Source organism: Xenopus tropicalis, chromosome 4 (assembly GCF_000004195.4).
Source record: "Xenopus tropicalis strain Nigerian chromosome 4, UCB_Xtro_10.0, whole genome shotgun sequence".
Classification (NCBI taxonomy): domain Eukaryota; kingdom Metazoa; phylum Chordata; class Amphibia; order Anura; family Pipidae; genus Xenopus; species Xenopus tropicalis.
Window position 1 is genome coordinate 115,652,168 of NC_030680.2, and position 22,672 is coordinate 115,674,839.

Here is a 22,672-nt window from a genome sequence, read left to right on the forward strand (position 1 = left end):
AGCCTAAGGCATTGAGATGGCATAAACCCAGTGGGCAAACAGATAAGTCAGTACAAACACATGTATCAAATTTACTGACATATAATTAGTTATGTGTATAAAGAATAAGGGGCTGATTTACTAACCCACGAATCCGACCCGAATTGGAAAAGTTCCGACTTGAAAACGAACATTTTGCGACTTTTTCGTATGTTTTGCGATTTTTTCGGATTCTGTACGAATTTTTCGTTACCAATACGATTTTTGCGTAAAAACGCGAGTTTTTCGTATCCATTACAAAAGTTGCGTAAAAAGTTGCGCATTTTTCGTAGCGTTAAAACTTACGCGAAAAGTTGCGCATTTTTCGCGTAAGTTTTAACGCTACGCAAAATGCGCAACTTTTTACGCAACTTTCGTAATGGATAGGAAAACTCGCGTTTTTACGCAAAAATCGTATTGGATCCGAAAAATTCGTAAAGAATCCGAAAAAATCGCAAAACATACGAAAAAATCGCAAAGTACCGATCATTACGAAAAAAACGCAATCAGACTCCATTCGACCCGTTCGTGGGTAAGTAAATCAGCCCCTAAGTCTAGGTTCAATAACGTCTACCTTCCACTTAAGCAGTTTGACATGAGCTCATTGGTTGGTCTTTTGTAAAAAAAAGTTCCATTATCCTGAACTGCTAAAAATATATATATTTATTATTTTTCACACACACATGCAGAATTCCTCATATAGAGAGGAAACCATGATAGTCTTCCTCTGACTTGCAGAGAGCATTTCTCCCCACCCCTATGCTGGCAGTTATTCACCCTCTCCTAGCTTTGTTCCATATTAAAAGGATTTGGGACCGGAGGTCCTTCTGCTTTCCAAAGAATCTATGCAGCACCCACTGTGGGAAGCAGAGGGACTTCAATATTCAGAAACATTTTAATATGGAACACGGTGAGAGAAGGGTTTAGCCTAATGGGGGATGGAAACACTCCCTGTAAAGGTGGCCATACACAGGCAGATTTTAGCTGCCAATTAGATGTCCTTCAGACCGATTCAGCAGCTTATCTGCCTGTGTATGGGCACTCCTGTCAGGCCTATCCGACCAACATCTGGCCTAAAATTGGGCAGATCTCGATCAGGCAGGTTTGATTTTCCATTGGATCCAACAACCTTGCTAAACGAGCAGATCCCAGCATGTATGGCCACCTTTAGTCAGAGGCAGACTATCCTAGCAGGATTTGGTAAATGCCAGATGTAAGATGCCGTAGACAGTGACTATTTAGTGGGCTGGAGGGGGGTGGGTTGGGCCTTTTTGTACTTTTAATGCCAGGGCCTATTCTGAATCCCAGTCCAGACCTGCCAGCAGGCTATTATTGTTTCCACTAATCTAAGGAATTAAGTATGTGTAAAATAAAATATGTTATAGATATATATGTCATAAAAAAGGGGCATTTTTCCCCAGTTGAATTCACACTGCCCTGCAGCAATTACATAGAGAGAAATCCCCTAAAACTCTTGTCAAGCTGCTTTAACCCTGGCCTCACATGGTAAACATAATCGATATTCAGACATTGGTTCTCATTTGCTTGGAAAAATATTTTACTAAGCAGGCTACAGGTGCTTGCAAGCATTATTCCACTATATTTTTTAACTCTGCAGAGAAAATATCTGAACGTTTGGAAAGCACATATTCTACCTTATAAAGATAGAAATAAGAAATATCATGGACACAAATAAGGAAAAAAATGAAAGGTACCTTGCCAGAAGCAATTCAATGAGAAAAACGTATCTCACTGTTTAGCTCATGAAAACTCTATTAAGTCTATGGGGAAAAGTGGACGTAAATTGGGAGAAAAGTTTTTTCTCCTAAATTGAATCTCACCAATAAGTTTTCACGTGATAAACCATAAAATATTTTTTTCTAATGGAAGTGAATCTGGCCCTTTGGGTTTTATTAAGTAGCAGCAAAAAGGAAGAGGGAGAGAATCACTCATGTCAATAAATTTCAGATTAAAGGGGAACAAACCCCACTTACCTCTTTTTTATAAGTAGCCCACCTGCATAGGTCCCCCTTCTGAGCACTCCCATAATTTGCCTCATCCCCTGTACCTTGTGCTTGGCTGGATTTAAGACATTGGCGTGTTTATAGATTGCCCCTTATTTCTGGCATTAAATAGGAGCAAGACAATACTTTACTTCTTAGGTGACAGAATAAATTAGAGCCTATTTGCCCCTTTTGAGAAAGCTATGCTTTTGGTATATATTATAGTGCAAAGCATTATTATATATTTGTTGAGAATTAGTAATTATAATCTCATCTGAAATGTCAGGACAGGGGTAAGATTACAGCAATGGCCTTGACTTAAAGCAAGTGTGTGAGTTGAAAGGCACATCATTGCTTCTGTCAATCCCTATTATTTTCTTTATTTGCTTAATAAAAGTGTTAGCTGGGTTTGTACAACAGCTGTCAATACTCATTCATTTTGCATTTGATAAATACACCCCAGTCCTAAGGGGTTGTGCTGTTGCACCCTAGCTTTTGCTAATAGCAATAGTAGACTAAGGCAGCACTTTTTTGGTGCATGATGGTACATGAACTTCAAGACACTTATTTTCATTTCTCTCAAGTGGCCATAATGTGTGTACAGTACATTTACCTTAATGAAGAGCTCAAGACCTATAAATTTTGCATAGATTTTAGCATTTGGCATTTTCTGGCATTTTCTGTTACACACTATCAGATCCCAAGTCTTTAGAACTTATATGCATTTCAGTTAGTCACTCTCGCTTCTTTGTTCTTTCTGCCATGCTTTTCGAAGCTCCTCAACTTCCTTCCCATACCATTCATGTAACTTGGAAAAACAAAATGTACCAGGACATACTGGGCTTTCTACAGACACAGGAGACACAGGCATAGAGGCTGAAGAAGCTCCATTAACCCAGGCTGCACCACGTCTACGAGGTGGCAAAGGTGGTGGTAAAGGTGGAGGTATGGAACTGCCACTGACCCTGGTATGAGTCTCCAAGTTTGTGTCTTCAGGATGGAGGAAACCATTGCACAACTCAGGGGGTCGGGAGTTTTCCCACTTAGTCCTGGAAACAGCCCGTGATCTACCCCTGTGACGCCCAGGTTTCCTTCGAATGCTGGTCTTTTGCATAAGCTCTAGCTGCCTTTCGAGTTCCCTCACAACCAGCCTCATATAATCAAAGCTAGCCCTGGACAATGCCTTCACCCAGCACTCCATCTCTTCTTGGGTTTCTGCTGCCAATATATAAGATCGAGATCCAGGACCATCAAATCTGACACAAAAGGCATGTTCTTCGTTAGAATGGCATAGTTCTATGGCACATCCTTCAAGCACCACCACTCCAACAGGTTCCTTATTACCCTGTTCCTCAAAATAAAACAAGAGGTTGCCCTTTAGAACAAACCAACGTTTCTGGTAGGCAGTGTGCTTTACTCCTCTTTTATACAGATATCCAGTGCAGTCTGCTGGGGAGCCAGAGGTCGCATAATGAGCCATACTCCTTTCATTCAACTTCATACTGCTTGCTAGGAGGGTATCACCTACAGGTAGACAACAAACAGCAACAGAGCAGTAAGTGTGTGTGTGTGTGTGGGTTAGCAGAAGAAATCCTGCATACAGTGGTGTGAAAAACTATTTGCCCCCTTCCTGATTTCTTATTCTTTTGCATGTTTGTCACACTTAAATGTTTCTGCTCATCAAAAACCGTTAACTATTAGTCAAAGATAACATAATTGAACACAAAATGCAGTTTTAAAATGAAGGTTTACGTTATTAAGGGAGAAAAAAACTCCAAATCTACATGGCCCTGTGTGAAAAAGTTATTGCCCCCCTTGTTAAAAAATAACTTAACTGTGGTTTATCAATTTCAATTTTCAATTTCAATATCAATTTCTGTAGTCACCCCCAGGCCTGATTACTGCCACACCTGTTTCAATCAAGAAATCACTTAAATAGGAGCTACCTGACACAGAGAAGTAGACCAAAAGCACCTCAAAAGCTAGACATCATGCCAAGATCCAAAGAAATTCAGGAACAAATGAGAACAAAAGTAATTGAGATCTATCAGTCTGGTAAAGGTTAGAAAGCCATTTCTAAAGCTTTGGGACTCCAGCGAACCACAGTGAGAGCCATTATCCACAAATGGCAAAAACATGGAACAGTGGTGAACCTTCCCAGGAGTGGCTGGCCGACCAAAATTACCCCAAGAGCGCAGAGACAACTCATCCGAGAGGCCACAAAAGACCCCAGGACAACATCTAAAGAACTGCAGGCCTCACTTGCCTCAATTAAGGTCAGTGTTCACGACTCCACCATAAGAAAGAGACTGGGCAAAAACGGCCTGCATGGCAGATTTCCAAGGCGCAAACCACTTTTAAGCAAAAAGACCATTATGGCTCGTCTCAATTTTGCTAAAAAACATCTCAATGATTGCCAAGACTTTTGGGAAAATACCTTGTGGACCGACGAGACAAAAGTTTAACTTTTTGGAAGGTGCGTGTCCAGTTACATCTGGCGTAAAAGTAACACAGCATTTCAGAAAAAGAACATCATACCAACAGTAAAATATGGTGGTGGTAGTGTGATGGTCTGGGGTTGTTTTGCGGCTTCAGGACCTGGAAGGCTTGCTGTGATAGATGGAACCATGAATTCTACTGTCTACCAAAAAATCCTGAAGGAGAATGTCCGGCCATCTGTTCGTCAACTCAAGCTGAAGCGATCTTGGGTGCTGCAGCAGGACAATGACCCAAAACACACCAGCAAATCCACCTCTGAATGGCTGAAGAAAAACAAAATGAAGACTTTGGAGTGGCCTAGTCAAAGTCCTGACCTGAATCCTATTGAGATGTTGTGGCATGACCTTAAAAAGGCGGTTCATGCTAGAAAACCCTCAAATAAAGCTGAATTACAACAATTCTGCAAAGATGAGTGGGCCAAAATTCCTCCAGAGCGCTGTAAAAGACTCGTTGCAAGTTATCGCAAACGCTTGATTGAAGTTATTGCTGCTAAGGGTGGCCCAACCAGTTATTAGGTTCAGGGGGCAATTACTTTTTCACACAGGGCCATGTAGGTTTGGATTTTTTTTCTCCCTAAATAATAAAAACCCTCATTTAAAAACTGCATTTTGTGTTTACTTGTGTTATCTTTGACTAATAGTTAAATGTGTTTGATGATCAGAAACATTTTGTGTGACAAACATGCAAAAGAATAAGAAATCAGGAAGGGGGCAAATAGTTTTTCACACCACTGTACATGAAAAAAAAAATTATTATAATATGCAGCCGCACTCTCTAAGTCTGCTGAGAAATGGAGGGATAAGAGCTGAGTAAGAAGGGATGAGAAATGCTCTAAGCCTGAATCTGTTTGGGGTAAGAGGAATACTGTGGTCCCATGAAAAAGTATTTCTGGTTAAAAAACACCAAGGTTATAAAATAATGCTTTGGGCTAAAATGCGGGTTTCTAGCCAGCCTGCACATCACTACTGTCATGATTTGAGCATGTTTGTCCAACATCTCTGTAAGGAGTAGGAAGTAGCAGACTATAAAAGCTAGCTTACGGTAATTGGGTTCCCCAGTCATGGCCTTTCACTTGTCAGGCAAACTTGCTGAACAGGTTGCCAAGGTAGACTGAGCTCAATAAATGCTTTTAAAAGAGCCAGGAGTCACAAAGAGTTCTGAATCTCCCAACTATCAAAAGCTTTTGTTTCTAGCACCATGTGCTGGGCTGCCATTAACCATCACTGTATATTGGGCCTCTGGGTGGCTGTTTGGACCTTATTCTAGGTACTGCAGTAAGACATAGAGGATCTGAAATCTCAGCTCACACATGAATGTTTTTAATTACTTATGCTTACTGCTCTAAAAAGGAAGACCATGGATTTAGCTAATTAATGAGAGCAAATAGAGTGCTTTCTACATATGAGCAGTTTCCAACAGATGGCACTATTCGGCTATGCTACAAACAGAACATGTGCATGTCACTGTGAGACAGTTTCCTCTGTTACGTGCCACGATCCATTATAGCAGATCCATACCTCTGTCCTGGTATCATCCGGGGGACCCATGGGAAATTTGATAGAATCTGGAGAATATAGCGTGACTTGGACATGGGTCTTTGATGTCACTAGAACAGGGATTCCCAACCTTTTTTTTACTTCTGAGCAACATTAAAATATAAAAAGAGTTGGAGAGCAATGCAAACATGCAAAAAGTTCATGGGGGTGCAAAATATAAGCTGTGATTGGCTACTGGTAGCTCTATGTAGACTCATAGCCTATAGGAGGCTCTACTTGGCAATAGATCTGGTTTTAATGCAACTATAGCTTGCCTCCAAGTCAGTAATTCAAAAATAAGAACCTGCTTTGAGGCCACTGGGAGCAATACCAATGAGTTGGTGAGAAACATGTTGCTCGCGAGCTACTGGTTGGGGATCACTGCACTAGACCATCCAATCTAAAATGCTCCCACAGGAGCAACCAGAATTGGGGGCTATGCTGTACCCAGTGTAAAGCAATGTAGGCTATATATGACAATACAGATTGCTGAATTCTTCTTGTAACTGGAAAATCTTGTTATGTAGCAACAAACTTATGACAACTTGTGTAACCTGTCTGTGTTTTGTTTATTATTTTATTGTAAAATACCAAAAATAAACCTTTAAAAAAAAAAATTCCGAGTCACAACCACCTTCAGTAGTGGCAACAGTTAGTCCAGATCGGCCTGTGTGTGGCCAATGTTAGCAGAACATAGGGAGATAATTTGCCATTTCTGTTAAAGAAACATTAATAATCTACAGCCAATAACACTTTGTGCTGTATATTCAGAGGTATGTAAAACAACCATGTACATTCTTATCTGAGGTATAACACGGAACCAAATAATCTGCATCTTCAGTAACAGTCACGACTTGTGACTGTTTCCCCATTAAACATTATTTTGGGTGTGAAGTGCTATAACCCACATGCTTCCGCCTGTATGAAGCACCTACTGTAGGATGGTCCAGTAAAAAAACTAAAGCCAAAAGCCAATGTTGTGCTCCTCTAGAGAAGAAAATTCATAATGAATCTGCAAACCTGGTAAGGTTCAAGCTTATTGCACTGCATTCAGATTCATTAAAGATGATAGAAATCAAAATTCAAACGGGGTGGCAGTAAATCTAATGTAAGTTTTTTTTATTCCCTGCCAGAGAAATAATCTAATACAGTGCTGTACTGCCAACTTTACTTATCTTTCCCAGTCAGCTACAAATTGTATACAGTTAGCTGAGTGATGTCTGGGATAGGTAAGAAATATGATGAAGCAGTGATGCATTAGCAGAAAAACATAATGGCTCCATCCCACCCCAATGGATTGTTCTTTCCTTGTTCTTTAAAATATACATTTATTGCATCTCTGACACACACCCTGATGCAATATGGGTTTTCAATGATCAACTCTGGTCCATTGACTAAAAGGCAGTGTCGAACTGGCCTGCCGGAAAAACCAGGATTTTTCCTGGTGGGTCCTGCCCCTAGTGGGGCCCTTTGCCTTTCTGCAGCAAAAGCATTAAGGGCTGTGGCAGACGAGGAGACTAGTCTCCCCGAAATTTAAAAATGAGAGGCAACTTCCGCGATTTTGGGAAATCGCGGCACTGCGTATGCCATCCCACCGTATGCCAGTGGGATGGCATTTCGGAGAGATTAGTCGCCCACGACAAGGGAGATTTGTTGCGGGCAACTAATCTCCCCCGTGTGCCACAGCCCTAACTTTTTTTTTTACTCTTTTCCAGGTTCTGCTTATGTTTTGTTTATTCACTACAGGCCTTGTTTAGAACTCTGTGGTGGGGGCCAGGAAAATGACAGAGGCCAAATTTATTGCCAGAGATAATGAAGAGAATTCAGGAAGGCAGGTAATGATATAGAGCTGTTAGGGAAAATTTCTTAGGAAGGATTTATACAGTGTAAATGAAGAACAATAGCTAATAGATTACCCAGAACAACCATAAAATGGGAGAGAGAAGTTCTGGACACTGTCTGTGCTATCCTCTGCAGCAGTCTTTCCCAACCAGTGGCTCGTGAGCAACATTTTTCTCACCAACCCCTTTGATGTTGCTCCCAGTGGCCTCAAAGCAGGTGCCCATTTTTAAATTTCTGGCTTGGAAGCACAGAGTTGCAGTATCACTTCAAGTAGAGCCTCCTGTAGGCTAGAAATCCTTATGGGGCTACCAAATAGCCAATCATAGCTCTTATTTTGCATTCTCGAGGAACTTTTTTAATGCTTATGTGGTTCACCAACTTTTTACATTTGAACGTGGGTCACAAGTAAAAAATGTTTGGGATCCCTGCTCTGCAGTCTGCCTGTATCCACTACATTATGTACACAGTTTGTACTAGCAATAATACAAGAAACACAACACAGTGGATAGCTCAGTTGCCCACATAGAATTAGTCCTGAATGTGTCTTTTTAAAACTATATAAAATGTTTCCCAAAGACTTCAGTAAACTGGCATCTCATGGGCAAAGAACAGTGCCTGCACGGCTATATCAACCATTTACATTTAAATAATGAACACCAATGTTTTTCTCAGCAAGACGAAAAGGTTTAGGGTCTCTGGCTAGCAGGCCCTTGATATCAGGTTCTTTTGTGGGCCACTGTTGTCCCAATGTGACACTGCTGAGAAGGAGATTTGCAGGTAATTTCTTCTATAGTACTTTCATAATAATATGCTATACTAGTGCTGTCTATCTTACTACATGTCATGGGCCAATTATGTCTCATACAGTGTATGTGAGGGCCAGATTATATTAAAATGATGATGTCTTAGTAGATATTGGTGTTTTAGGTTTATGCTATAAACACATTTAGATTTAGAACAGGACACAAGCACAGAACAACTGCAATTGTAGGATGATTTCAGACATCAAGACCAGAGGTAATTCTATTTGCTTGGGCATTAGAATGTTCACACAGAACAAGGAATGCATCTGTTGTCTCCTGTCACAAGTATCCTTAGTGCGAGGTTAAGAAAGTCACAAATAGTCTCAGAAACACCAACTACACAAATACCATTTAGAACACTGTGCTGATGTAGAAGATTTCTTTTTACCAGAGAGATACCTTTTTGGGCTATTGTGCTGAGACAGTGAGACACTTAAGCCTTTCCTAAAGAAGGACAGAGAGACACAGTTATGCTAAAACAAGCACGATGATTGGCTGCCATGGGATCAGCCCCATGTAGGAAGAAATGGTTAAATGGCAACATTTTTATGCTTGAATTTTTTCCCCTCATGTCCTCACGAGCTTTCAGGACATATAAGCTAGTATTTAGTAATCTGTACTGTAATACTCTGTATTAATGTATACCTCTAATAAAAGCAGTTTGGTTACTATCCTTAGTGAATCTGAATGATTCAAATCAGGCCCAGGGGGAACTTCGGGGTCAGGCTCGATTTGACAAATACATATGAACCCAGTATTTAGAGCACCGAATACCGACATTTCGGAAGAGAAACGCACATTGTCAAATACTACAGTCATACTAACCGTGTAGTCTTTGTAGCCCCGGGACCATAAAAATCCTTTGGAGGGCCACATCCAGCCCTCAGGCTTCCATTTGGACAGCCCTGTTCTATACCTAAAAAAGATGAGAAATTCGAAGGCAGTGCATTTTAGACTTTTTGGGTGAAGACAGAGCTACTAGTAGCAGCTACTTGTCATGGCTACTAAAATAGACAATGCTGATCATTTACTCATAACAGTCTCAACGTGTTTTAGCAGAGGCAATTCTCAGTATTGTCTATGGCAGGGTATTTTCTGGTGTTTAGAAAAAGTAGCTGCTACTAGTAGCTCTGTGTGTCTTCACCCTTTGGGTATAAGCCACTGCTGTAATCCATCATTTGAGTATGATATATACAGATAAATTGTTTTCTCTTTATAAAACAAAAACATCCTGAAGCTTAGCTAGGAGCAACACAGGCATAAGGTGCATGGTTCTAGAACCAACAGGTTCTGAGGAAGGATTTGGAAACTGACTTATCAGACTGCTGATTCCAAGGATATTTAGCATAGCAATTTACAGCCCACTCCAGGCCTTACTGAAATTGACTTTCAGTTAATGGCACATATAGGGTTGACACCTTTCCAGTTTTTACCCAGATAGCCCAGTTTTGGAAGGGCTGTCCAGGTGAAAATTGCCTGTCCAAATGAGAAAATCTGGACAGGATTCTGAAGAGAATGACAGGGCGATCAACCAATGACAACTGATGCATCACTGTTTGGTCCCCTGATATCACAATCCCACCCACTAAATGACACCGCCCCGCAGGGTGCTTTTAAGAGTCTTGTTACACAAGTAATTCACTCCAGTGGGGCACCCCCACCATTTGGTAGCATCTGAACTGAGTGGAATTAAATTGCTAGCTCCCTGTCAGTTGAAAAGACATAAGGTGTCCTCATGCACTTTTTCTATATATTATATAGCTGCATACAATATCATTTAAACGTAACTAGTAATTTATTTTGTATAAAGAGTATACAGAAGCTGACAGCTCAGGTTTCATGACTGAAGCCTCCATCAGCTAATGTGGAATCTGATCTAATCTGATATGGTCCCACATTATGGCACATTTACAAACAAGTGTAACCCATCACAAAAGATCAGCATTCAGCTTAGAAAAGCATGTAGTTGGAGGATTCACTCAGATTCGTTCCTTAAAAATAAACATACCATTGCCCATGTATAATCCAACACAAGTGTTTTACAATTTTTAAAAATTAAAATAGGCAGAATGTAATTTATGCACAAGTTTTATTTAATGCACTCATTTTTAGTAAAGGTGTTTTTAGGCTTATACTGTCCCTTAAAGAATACAGCCATGTCATCTTCATCAGCAAACACTGGCAGTAGACCTGATACCATTATAAGGATTCATCTTTCCAACAAGTCAGTGTCTACCCTGGTGACATACAGTGGGAGAACTTGCCCTGCATAAAGCCCTGACCTCAACCCAACAGAGCATCTGCACGATTAACTACAATACCAACCAAAAGACAGGCCCAGCATGGATGAAAATGCTGGACAGGCAGATACTTTTGCCCATATTGAGTATATATTTTGGAATTTATTCCATCTTTTGAAAGCTATTACTTTTGTTCCCTTTTAAGGTTGTCTATACATTCCAAGTGTCAGTTGTGCAGTTTGGACAATTGTGACCTTACTGCTATGTGGGTCTGTATGGCGCCGCAGGGTACTAGTTTCAACAGACCATTATGTGACACTGTCAGCCTGTACCTGCGGATGTCTCATCACGATTAGTGGAAGGGGTATTCGTGGATGCAAAAGGGAAAGAAGCCACAGATCCTTCTCAATTTCGCTCAAAACCATTTGTCTAACCATTGGCCTAAATAAGCATGTTACTGTGACAAATAGGAAGATCCAACCAACCATTTTTATAAAGATGGTTTTTACCCCACTGCATAGTAACTAACTTGTCAAAATACAGGCTACTTACAGTTATCCTCAGGTACTGCTCTAAAGTAATATATTTTGAATATAGTGCCCCTTAAACCTCTAACTATACTCTAGGTCATATTTTATCTTCAAGATCATTTGAGCCTACATTCAGAGTAAGTAGAAAACATTCCTTCATCAAAACTTCCCTTCCAAAAACCAGGCTGTCCAGGGCAAAACTGAACAGGTGGCAACCCTAGCCATAGTGTTTGGTCAGTTATGTGGGACTTAAAGGAAAAGTAACACTAAAAAAAAAAAAGTAACACTGAAAAAGCTATTCTACCCTGCACCAATAACTGCCCTATCTTGCAAACCCCTTAGTATTTTGAATTCTTTAAAAGAAAATACCTGTTAAAACTTGGCTTCCTGTCAATTGAACTAAGGAGATACGGCGAAGGAAGGAGCAGGCATCAACTATGCGATGATCGATTGATCGAGTCTAGCCTGACTCCTTCCTATACAGAAGGAAGGCTAGACTCGATCAATCGATCGTCACATAGTAATTTTAGTGTTACTTTTCCTTTAATAACTTTAGGAGCACAGATACATTCTCACACAAGTCTGCCCATGGGCCAGTAACGATTGCATCCCCTACACCAGGGGTGGCCAAAACCTTGATCGCGGTCCACCAGTCGATCTCCCGTGGACTTCTGGTGGACTGTGTCTAAGCCTGCAAATGCGGAAGTGCGGCACGAATGCGGAAGTGTGTCGCTTTTATGGGGTATGTGTACGTATGCTGCATCGTGTACGTATGTGGGGAGGAGCCAAAGTCAATCTTCGCGCAAAAAGGTCTGTGCATCCCTGCCCTACACATATTATTAAACACCTGCCCATGCATGCACATATACACAGCAAAAGATCTTTAGATTGCATTCTAGCTGTTCCATCATCCTTCATCCTATAGACAGAAAGAGGCTACTGTAGTTTAAACAAAATATTACAGACTATGAAAAGGCTGATTTTGTGGGAAAAAACAAGTTCTGGAAGCTTAACTAATGACTAATATCCAGACTTAGTGCATTTACTAGCCTTATTTTATTCTACCTAAATTTAAGGAAAGCTACCCTGGGAAACATATGGATGTTATATGTGTATGTTTTTTTTATATATATATATATATATATATATATATATATATATATATATATATATATATATATATATATATATTGGTTTGCTTATTTTATTTAGTTAACCTGCTTATTTACGCTACTGTTACTATTACTTGAAAAATATTTATTTTCATATGTATATTTTGGAAAATTAATACAAATTTTAAGAAACAAACAAAAAAAAAATAGTACACATACTTTAAATTAGTAAGTGAACAATTAAGACCAGTACATCCAAGTGTATGAGAGAGCTTGGCTTACAAACACTTTTCTGCTTTCCTGTGTTAAGCCACTTCCTCCCTGAGATGGGCAAATAACCAATACATGCAAAGTACTGTAACCCTTGTGCAAATAGTACTAAAACTCCTGGAGCATATTTATTACAGGATCAAAAGAAAGTCTCCACTAACCCCCATATGTAATAAAAGGCTCTAAGTTTGCCCAGTAGCAGTAACCCATAGCAACCAATAAGCAGGGCTGCCTCACGGGTCCTAGACACCTAAGGCGGGCAAGCTGATGCCGCCCCCCTCGCTCCACACATGTTTAGGTTTATTGCATCAGAGGGGGGCAAGGGGGGCTGCATCGCTATTGTGCTCTCTGCACTAGAGGAGCCGAAATTCCGATTTGAAAATCAGAATTTCGGCTATTTAAGTTACCAGGAGCGGCTTTCTGGCGCCGCTGGTAACTTGCCGGGCGCTGCTGCCTGAGATGATTTTCTCAACTCACTTTATGGCAGCAGCACCCCTGCTAATAAATTATTTGCTTTTAAACAATTGGCCAGTAAATGCTACCTGCTGATTGGTTACTATGGGTTACTGCTCCTCAGCGAACTAAGTGCCATTTATTACATAACCCCCCAAATCTCCAAAAACAGAATCCCAAAGGCCAATACTGTATAAGTGAGTTAGAATGTTCTTTTCACCCTCTGATAATGATTCCCCTTTTGCCCATAATCTCCTGCGATCTTATCCAGCGTTGCACTAAGTGCAGCAGAACACACACAACAAAATCTATAACATCTAAATCCTGCATGCTGGAGACTGTACTGCTTTCTATGTGGCCTTTCAGTATAAAACAATAGTAAAGGTCAATGCCTTATATACTGGGGGCTAATATACTATGTATCTCAAGTGTATTAAATCGCTACATTTCTTTCTGGACACGCTGAGATCCTGCACCCGATATCCCCACCTTCGGGTGGGCGATATCAGGGAGCGTGTAGTTAAAAAAATAAATAATTTGATCGTTTGGCCCTGGGGCCAAACAATCGAATTATACTGGCAGCAAGGGGCAGTCGGTTCGGGGACCACATCAACGAGCCGATGCGGTCCCAGATCCGACTGAATTTTTCCAATTTCAGGCCAGATATCGGTCGGCTAGGCCCCTCGTTTCTGCCCCTACACAGGCAGATAAGCTGCCGAATCGGTCCAAGGGGCCGATATCAGCAGCTACAATCTGCCCGTGTATGGGGACCTTAATGCTCCGTTTAGGAGAAAAAAATACACCAGCCCAGGGAAAAGATTAGTGCTGTGCCTCCACCTTACTTACCTTATATTGCCACTGCTTAGCAGACTTTGACCCGTGCAATTACTTTAAAACACTTCTGGAGCTGGTCCTTTAAGACTGCATGTTCCATGCGATGAAGGGTGACCTGAAGACACTTGCCCTTTAGGCCTGGGGGCTGGGGATTTCTGCCAACTGGTTGGCTCTTTCTTTCTTAAAGGGGAACTCTACCCAAACACAATGTAAGCTTTTTTTTTAAAAAGAAAACATAATATGACGCATATCTAGTAGAATTAAGTCTAAAACAACTGGACTTTTCTGAATTCTCTTGAAAACGTTTCACCACTCAACCGAGTGGCTACTTCAGTTCAAATGACTGGTAGGGAATTCCCCGGCATTTAAACCCCTGAGGGCAGTACAGTCACAGACATCCAATCACAATGGTTTAATTAAACATTAAAATTCAGTTAGGTGTTAGGCTAATGCCACACAAGGCGTAGGGCGGATATTTTCGGCAACTGTAAAAGCGCCAGAATGAATGAGATACGCTCGGGTGCAGGCACATGTAGGCGATATATGCATGAAAACGCGAGATAATGCAAAGTCTCACGTTTTATGCGCATTTCGGCTACATGTGCCTGCTCTGAGCGTATCCCATTCATTTGGGTGCAGGCACATTTAGGAGGCGTAGGGCGGAATTTTCAGCAATCGATTTTACGCTTGCCGAAAATATCTGCCATATGCCTCGTGTGGCATTAGCCTTAGGTGTAACAAAGTATGATCCAGTCACAATGGTACCGTGATTGGCAGGTGTTAATCTTTCAAAGTACATAACTGGAAGTCATGAAGCTGCCGGGGTAAGGATGTAAGTTACACTTAAAGTGCCGCTTTGATATCCTTACACCGCATGTCTATTTCTCTTCCTAAAGTGAAACAACCGCACAACGCCCTCACAATAATTATTATTCACAACTGTTTGGACTGTGACCATTAAAATCCTAGATGCGCAGGAGGAAGTTATGATTGCCTGTAATTAAAGGCAGTATACACACCCATACAGAACAATGTAACAAAGGATAAATTATATTATGGGCAGTGTAAGAGGAACACAGTGAGGGCTTATGGCTCATCAGATGGTACTTTTCGCATCCTTCTAATTCCTCTACATTCAGAGACATCAACCAATCCCATGTCATGAGGGGAATAACAATCCAGTCCTAAATTTCTTCAAGCCTAAATTCCTCTTATACTTGGGGGCACATTTATCAAAATGTGAGTTTAAAATTTAATACATAAAAACTCACCCACGTTCTATTCATTCCTATGGGATTGTTATCAAATGTGTTCTAACTGTCACCCATTGATAAATACACTTCTTGAAATCCAATAAGAATAAATAAAATGTGGGTGAGTTTTTATGTATTAAACTCTAAAATCACATTTTGATAAATTTGGGGGTATCATTGTGACCCGTATGATGGTTGATGCCTCTATACATTGGGAGGGTGAGAGTTGTAGTTTAAAGACAGCTGGAAAGTGTTATTAAGTGCCAGAAATCTGGGAACTGTAAGCCGAGCACGTGAGCGTGTAAATAAGTCGGCTGAAAAAGCAGATATTTTCATGTCCAGATGTTTGGGACAAATAAACAGATGCCATTGCGCCTTATAGGACTGAGGGAGTGGGCCCCCTGACTAGAAAATAAACATTCATTACTAAATATATTAGGAATAGTCAGTAGAACATATAGGGGTGCTGATTATTCAGCAGAATTTTTTTTAAAAAAAAATTCAGAGCAGCAGAAAAAGCATTTGGGAGAAGCAGAGATTATAGTAGAACAAGGGCTGGGGGGCTGGCATGGCAACTGAGACCCCATTCCCCACAGCTGGCCGGACTGATACAGGGATCACATATAGTGAATGAATGTTATTTAAGGATGTGCCTGGTTACCAGCAGCACCGCGTTGCGCCATTCTAACATCTATATACGGGGCAGTATTTATGTACAGGAATGGAAGCTGCCATACTGCACCCTGAGGCCAAACAAAAAGCCACATTAGCTATTAGCAGATCTCTCGGCTTTATAAAGCAACACAGTGAAGTATCCCACTCACTGCGGTAAAACCCTGATCCCCTCTCTATGGGAAGCAAATCAGCCCATAGCCAAGCCCGGCGGCGCCTGAATTCCCTTGGAAGTGGGATGAGAATAGTGAGAAGGAGCCGCGGTACCGTTTGTCCTGCCGCACAGCTCCGGCCCGGTCACTCACCTTCCCTTTACCCTCTGCCCGTCCCGGTATCTTCCCTTCCCAACTTCTCCAGGATCGTTCCCGGGCTGCAGCGAAATCCCGGCACTAGGAAGCGCAAGTCCGTTTCTTACAGCTCTTCTGTTCCCCATAGCGTTGCCATTCCGAACTCCAGACTTTCCGTAAAGCCCCCCAGCAGCACAACAACAGGGATCTTATGGCTGCACTTTCTGTGCCACGTTAGAGGGGTGAGTTAGGGATCCGGCTGTTCTCTCACTGCCTCATAGCGCTGCCTTGTGTCTCTGGCTTGGGAACCTACTTCCTTGTGTGTATGTGACCCCAGGCGTTACTTTAGCAATAACAAACAGCACAATTCCACCTTAGGGCGATCACTGGTCCAGCTGCCTCTGCTCAGTCTGCCTGTCTTTGTGCAGCACTTTATTATAAAAGTGTAATGCATTGGAGCGACTTTATAGAGTGGCCATGCACCTTCTGCACCAAGCTGAATACTGGCAATGTGTGGCTTCTGGAAAATGCCAGAGAGGCTGCTGCGAGATGCCAAAGACATTTGTAAAAGTTCCAGGACCTATTTTAAAACCCAGTCGGGGTCTGGGACCACCTCCTATAGGACCTAAAAAATAACATCATGCTCTATCATTTAGGCTTCTGCATCAAACTTTAACTTTTCTTCTCCTTTCATAACAGGTTTTTTTTCATTTTTCTGTAGCCCACCTGAGCTGAATGTCTGTGGTACTACTTGCTTGGCGCTACAGGAGCCCTGAGCCCCGCTTACTTTGGGGACAGGCGTTTCCCAGCAATGGCGTGCCTCCACCCAGGGATAGTGGTATGGACTTATTTCCTACCCCCTGGGAACTTCATAGAATGATGTGCTCCTCCGGACTAACAGATCTCACCAAACGGGTATATGAATAAAGTAACTGAAAAGGTTTATTGGACGAACACCTCTCCAGGAGCAGCTTGACAATAGTAAACAGTGCAGGGTATATCTCCATACGTCTCATTGAGTACCATCTCCTGTTGGCCTACCCAATGGTACTCCCGACATGTGCTCCCCTCTAGGGGCTCTCCCCGGTACTCACGGCAAGACACTCTACCATAGAGTTCCCCCGGTACTCACGCTAGGACGTTACCCCACAGGGACCCACACCGGTACTCTCACTGGGCATCCTCAGATCCGGCCTCCTGGACTAGTGGTGCCTTGGTACACCTTCCCTAGCCACTTAGTTCCCTGCACTCCGGCTGATGTAATGCCGAGAGGTCTTGACCTCGCTACTACTCCTGGAGGGGCCATGTCCGCCCATTCTAACCTAGGCTGCCCTACATATCACTCCTAGAGCGATCTATTACAGGACTCCTATCTAGAACTATGCCCGGGGCACTCTCTCCACTACTGGAGCAGTCCCTGGACTAACCAACCCCACAGCACCTGCTGCTTCCCTTATATGGGCCTATGCACCACCCTGTGGCCATAACCCGAACTACAGATGTACACCCTATTAACTATTGACAACCCAGTCATCCCAGTGTCCCTGTTTCCCAGCACCACCCTGTGGCCAGTCCTAGGGGTTCCTGTCCTAAGGGCCCATTTTTGGTAAACCCCTACATTTCTATACATCAGTAACTGTTTATTAGTGTGCTCACTGATCCTACCATTTTTTCCTGCTGCAAACAGCAGTGAAACATCTGTAAAACATGTCCACTATTTGTGAAACATCCACTAACTCTGTAAGGGCCGTGGCACACGGGGAGATTAGTCGCCACGCAACAAATCTCCCTTGTCGCGGGCGACTAATCTCCCCGATATGCCATCCCACCGGCGAGAATGTAAATTGCTGGTGGGATGGCATACGCATCGCTGAAGTTTCCTCTCAAGGCAACTTCAGCGATTTATATTCTCTATGGTATTTCGGGGAGATTAGTCCCCCGCGACAAGGAAGATTTTTCGCACAGCGGCTAATTTCCCCGTGTGCCACAGCCCTTAGGGCAATGACAAACGGAGATTAGTGACAGTTTCCTTGCCACTCGGGTAAAGACACACATATTTGTCTACTAGTAGCAGCTTCTTTTTAAAGGCTACTTTACCCAGAAAATACTGAGAATTGCCTCTGCTAAAACACTTATAGAGACAATTATCAGTAAATGATCAGCATTGTCTTTTTTAGTAGCCCCGACAAGTAGCTGCTACTAATATCTCTGTGTTGCCTTGAGAGGAAACCGCCGCGTATGCCATCCCAACGGAGATTTACATTTTCGCCAGTGGGATGGCATTGGGGAGATTAGTCTAGACATGCCATTAAGATTACGGAAAAATAGCCAATGAACACTCCATTAACTCCAGACATGCCAGTAAGATTATCGAAGATTAGATTGAATTAATGGCCCTGCAAGGAGGGAAGTTAGTAACAAGCCAAATCAGAATGCAGAAGAATTGTGATGGGTAAAAGTTCACAGCAAATAATCACCATTACACCAGTGTCGGACTGGCCCCCCAGGATACCAGGAAAACTCCCGGTGGGCCCAGGAGTCAGAGTACCCTCCCTCTCCTAACCATTTGGCCTACTTCGTGGTTATTCTCTTTTTCTGAATGGGAACAAAAAGGAACAACAAATAAGGATAGATTCTAAAATGTAATTAAAAATAATAGGAGAATAAAGATGTTGAGTGAGGAAAGGAGGAAAAATATTTTAGAGAGTGGGCCCATGGTTTAAGGTTTTTTGGTGGGCCCCTGGGGTTCCAGTCTGACACACACACTGTATAGAGCAGGGATCCTCCCCCAAGGTAATTTACCCGGCCCCTGCTGCGTCCTTACCCCTGGCTACTACCGGGTGATCAGGGAGCCGGAAGATGCAGTGGGTGATCAGGGAGCCAGAGGACGCAGTGGGTGATCAGGGAGCCGGAAGATGCAGTGGGTGATCAGGGAGCCAGAGGACGCAGTGGGTGATCAGGGAGCCGGAAGATGCAGTGGGTGATCAGTGAGCCAGAGGATGTAGTAGGTGATCAGGGAGCCGGAGGATGCAGTGGGTAATCAGGGAGCCAGAGGATGCAGTGGGTGATCAGGGAGCCAGAGGATGCAGTGGATGATCAGGGAGCCGGAGGATGCAGTGGGTGATCAGGGAGCCAGAGGATGCAGTGGGTGATCAGTGAGCCAGAGGATGCAGTGGGTGATCAGTGAGCCAGAGGACGCAGTGGGTGATCAGGGAGCCGGAGGACGCAGTGGGTGGTCAGTGAGCCAGAGGACGCAGTGGGTGATCAGGGAGCCGGAGGATGCAGTGGGTGGTCAGTGAGCCGCAGGAAACAGTGAATCAGGGAACTGGAGGATGCAGCGGGGGCGCAGGGAGCCTAAGGACGCAGTGGGGAGCGGTTGATCAGGGAGCTGGAGGATGCAGTGGGTGATCAGGGAGCTGGAGGATGTAGTGGGTGATCAGGGAGCCGGAGGATGCAGCGGGGGAGCCGGAGGATGCAGTAGGGAGCGGGTGATCAGGGAGCCGGAGGACGTAGTGGGTGATCAGGGAGCCGGAGGATGCAGCGGGGGAGCAGGGAGCCCGAGGATGCAGTACGGAGCGGGTGATCAGGGAGCCGGAGGACGTAGTGGGTGATCAGGGAGCCGGAGGACGCAGCGGGGGAGCAGGGAGCCAGAGGACGCAGCGGGGGAGCAGGGAGCCTGAGGACGCAGTGGCGAGCGGGTGATGAGGGAGCCGGAGGACGTAGTGGGTGATCAGGGAGCCGGAGGATGCAGCGGGGGAGCAGGGAGCCTGAGGACCCAGCGGTGAGCGGGAGGACACAGCAGGGAGTGGGCCGAGAACGCGAGGAGGCGTAATTTGAGGACTAGAATCCGGCCCCTCTGCAGTCTGAGGGACCATGAACTGGCCCCATGTTTAAAAAGTTTGAGGATCCCTGGTATAGAGGATTCCAGCATCTACTGCAAAACATGCATGTGCCCATGTACCAAGCTGTGAGCTTTGAAGGTTGATGTATGGCCTTTTGACCTTATACTTTGAGTCTAATAATTAAAAATAAGTTTATTGTAACTTGTGTAATACAACTGTACATACAGAAGGCTAAGGGTCACACCAACATTCCCCTTTTATATGGATTCCTGGGCAGTGCTACAAGTCACCCACCCCAAAGACCAGACATAATGTTGAGATTTGCCTTTAGTCTAGGCACAGGAGGCTATGGACTATGATTCAAAATAGGACCTTGGACTTTAAATAAGCAGCAACACAAACAGCTCCCCACCAGCCCACTAAATAGTGACTGGCCATGGCTTCTTATGGCAGCCCCCATGGCATTTGCCAGAATTAACAGATTGCCAGTCCGGGCATGTAAGGAGGGTGTGTGAAGTTGGTTGGATGGGGCAAAGGTGGGATTTAATTAGAAAAATTTCTGGAATGATAGTGCTTAGTTTATAAGTGGAATTTAAGGAATGAAAGTCTTTCTGGTTTTCTGATCAAGGGAAAACCAAACAGTGCCTCTCTTAAACCTGACCTGTGCTGTAAAGTAAAGCTACTGAGAAACATACATTTTGTCACACCCATGTTTTCTTTTAGCTTGACAGAGCTTCTGATTCAGCAAATGTCAAGTGAGGCGATCTATTCTCTGTGTATATACAGTATGTATTCATTTCCCCATATACCAAGCAATTGCACATAAAGCTTAAGCCACCTTACATTTCCAGAAAGAAAAGCAGATTTTATATGTTAGATAAGCTTCATGCTCCACCAGGGAAGAATTGGTAATACATTTAGTTTCATTCCTCTTTCCATCTATCATCTCTTCCACTTATTTAGGTGTTTGTTTAACAGCTATCTGAAAAAGTAACAAACCATATTTGTCTAGAATCTCTCCATAAATTAGTAAAAATATAGATATTATGTAATATAGAATAATGTACTGCAGAATCATAGGAAATGAGTCAGAATACTGAGTTCCAAAGAATGATGTAGCATGCTAAAGAAAAACACAGTTCTGTACATATATTGAATTTCTGCAGAGAAATGTCTTGATATGCATAAAATTGTGCTTGTTTGCATCCATTTTATTTAATTTTAACTGCAACCCAACCCAATACACGTGCTTATTCGATATCTCTCATTCCCTGGACTTCAAAACCCAGAAGACAGTTTTCCAGCAATCGTGTACAGGTATGGGATCCCTTATCTGGAAACCCATTATCCAGCAAGCTTCAAATTAAAGGACATGTAAACCCCACACACAAAAATGTAATCAGTGAACAGCTTCTTTGAAATCTTTCAATACCTGCCACACTGGTTGCCCAGAGATTAATAGTAAGGCTGCAACATCTCCTTAATCACTTAGATTTGCTTCTCTTCCTGTAACCCACTCGGCCCCCTCCATCAGGAGTTTGCTTTGGCTGTTGGCTTGTGGGCATGCTCAGTTGTTCTAAGCTAAGATTACCAAACATGGCCCCCAGTCTAGAAGGCAGTGAAGAGATGGCATTGCTAGTTCCCATAGAAACTCAGCTTTAGCTGTCTGCTTCAATTTTCAAATTTCCTTTTTCTAATAAAAAACTGTACCTTGTACAGGTATGGGACCCGTTATCCAGAATGCTTGGATAAGTCTGCTGATAAAATAACTGAAACACTAATTAAACCCAATTGGATTGTTTTGGCTCCAATAAGGATTAATTATATCTTAGTTGGGATCAAGTACAAGGTACTGTTTTATTATTACAGAGAAAAAGGAAATCATTTTTAAAAATTATTTGACTATGGGAGATGGGCTTTCCGTAATTCAGAACTCTCTGTATAATGGGTTTCCGGATAAGGGGTCCGATACATGTACTTGATTCCAAGTAAACTGCATGGATCCATATTGGTGGCAAAACAATTCTTTTGGGTTTGTTTAATGTTTAAATGATCTTTAGAAGAAGATCCAAAGTACATAAATCCAGAAATCCATCTCAGGTGCCATGCATTCCGGACAATAGATCTTATACCTGTAATGAAGATATAACTAAGGCAAACACTCTATTAGGGATGTATCAGGACTTTATTAGGGATCCAAAAGTCACTTATTGAATAGCTTGCCTTCTGTCTCCCCTAGCTGCAGCTCAGGTTGGTGTGCCAGGGTCCTCAAATTACTATGGTGAGTTAGGGCTGTTGCACACGGGGAGATTAGTCACCCACGACAAATCTCCCTGTTTCCTCTCAAGGCAACTTCCGCGATTTCACTGAAATTGTGCCGCCGCGTATGCCATCCCACCGGAGATTTGCATTTTCGCCAGTGGGATGGCATTTCGGGGAGATTAGTCGCCTGTGAACAGGGAGATTTGTCGCGGGCAAC

General features: G+C 42.9%; 1 protein-coding gene across 3 annotated transcripts; it reads right to left on the bottom strand.

Annotated features, from left to right (window-relative positions):
- Positions 1-1,519: 1,519 nt before the first annotated feature.
- On the bottom strand, positions 1,520-16,825 carry pheta2 (PH domain containing endocytic trafficking adaptor 2). 3 transcript variants are annotated; one of them, XM_012961463.3, is made up of 2 exons: positions 16,332-16,825; positions 1,520-3,545 (listed from the first exon to the last, which is right to left on the bottom strand). In XM_012961463.3, the coding sequence occupies exon 2, from the start codon at positions 3,520-3,522 to the stop codon at positions 2,752-2,754; it is 771 nt and encodes a 256-aa protein (XP_012816917.1). In that variant the 5' UTR covers positions 3,523-3,545; positions 16,332-16,825; the 3' UTR covers positions 1,520-2,751. The 3 variants fall into 3 exon arrangements, with proteins under 3 accessions (XP_012816917.1, XP_004913853.1, XP_031756920.1); XM_004913796.4 differs by having other exon boundaries at positions 16,370-16,822; XM_031901060.1 differs by lacking the exon at positions 16,332-16,825 and adding an exon at positions 14,152-14,382.
- Between the last annotated feature and the right edge of the window lie 5,847 nt (positions 16,826-22,672).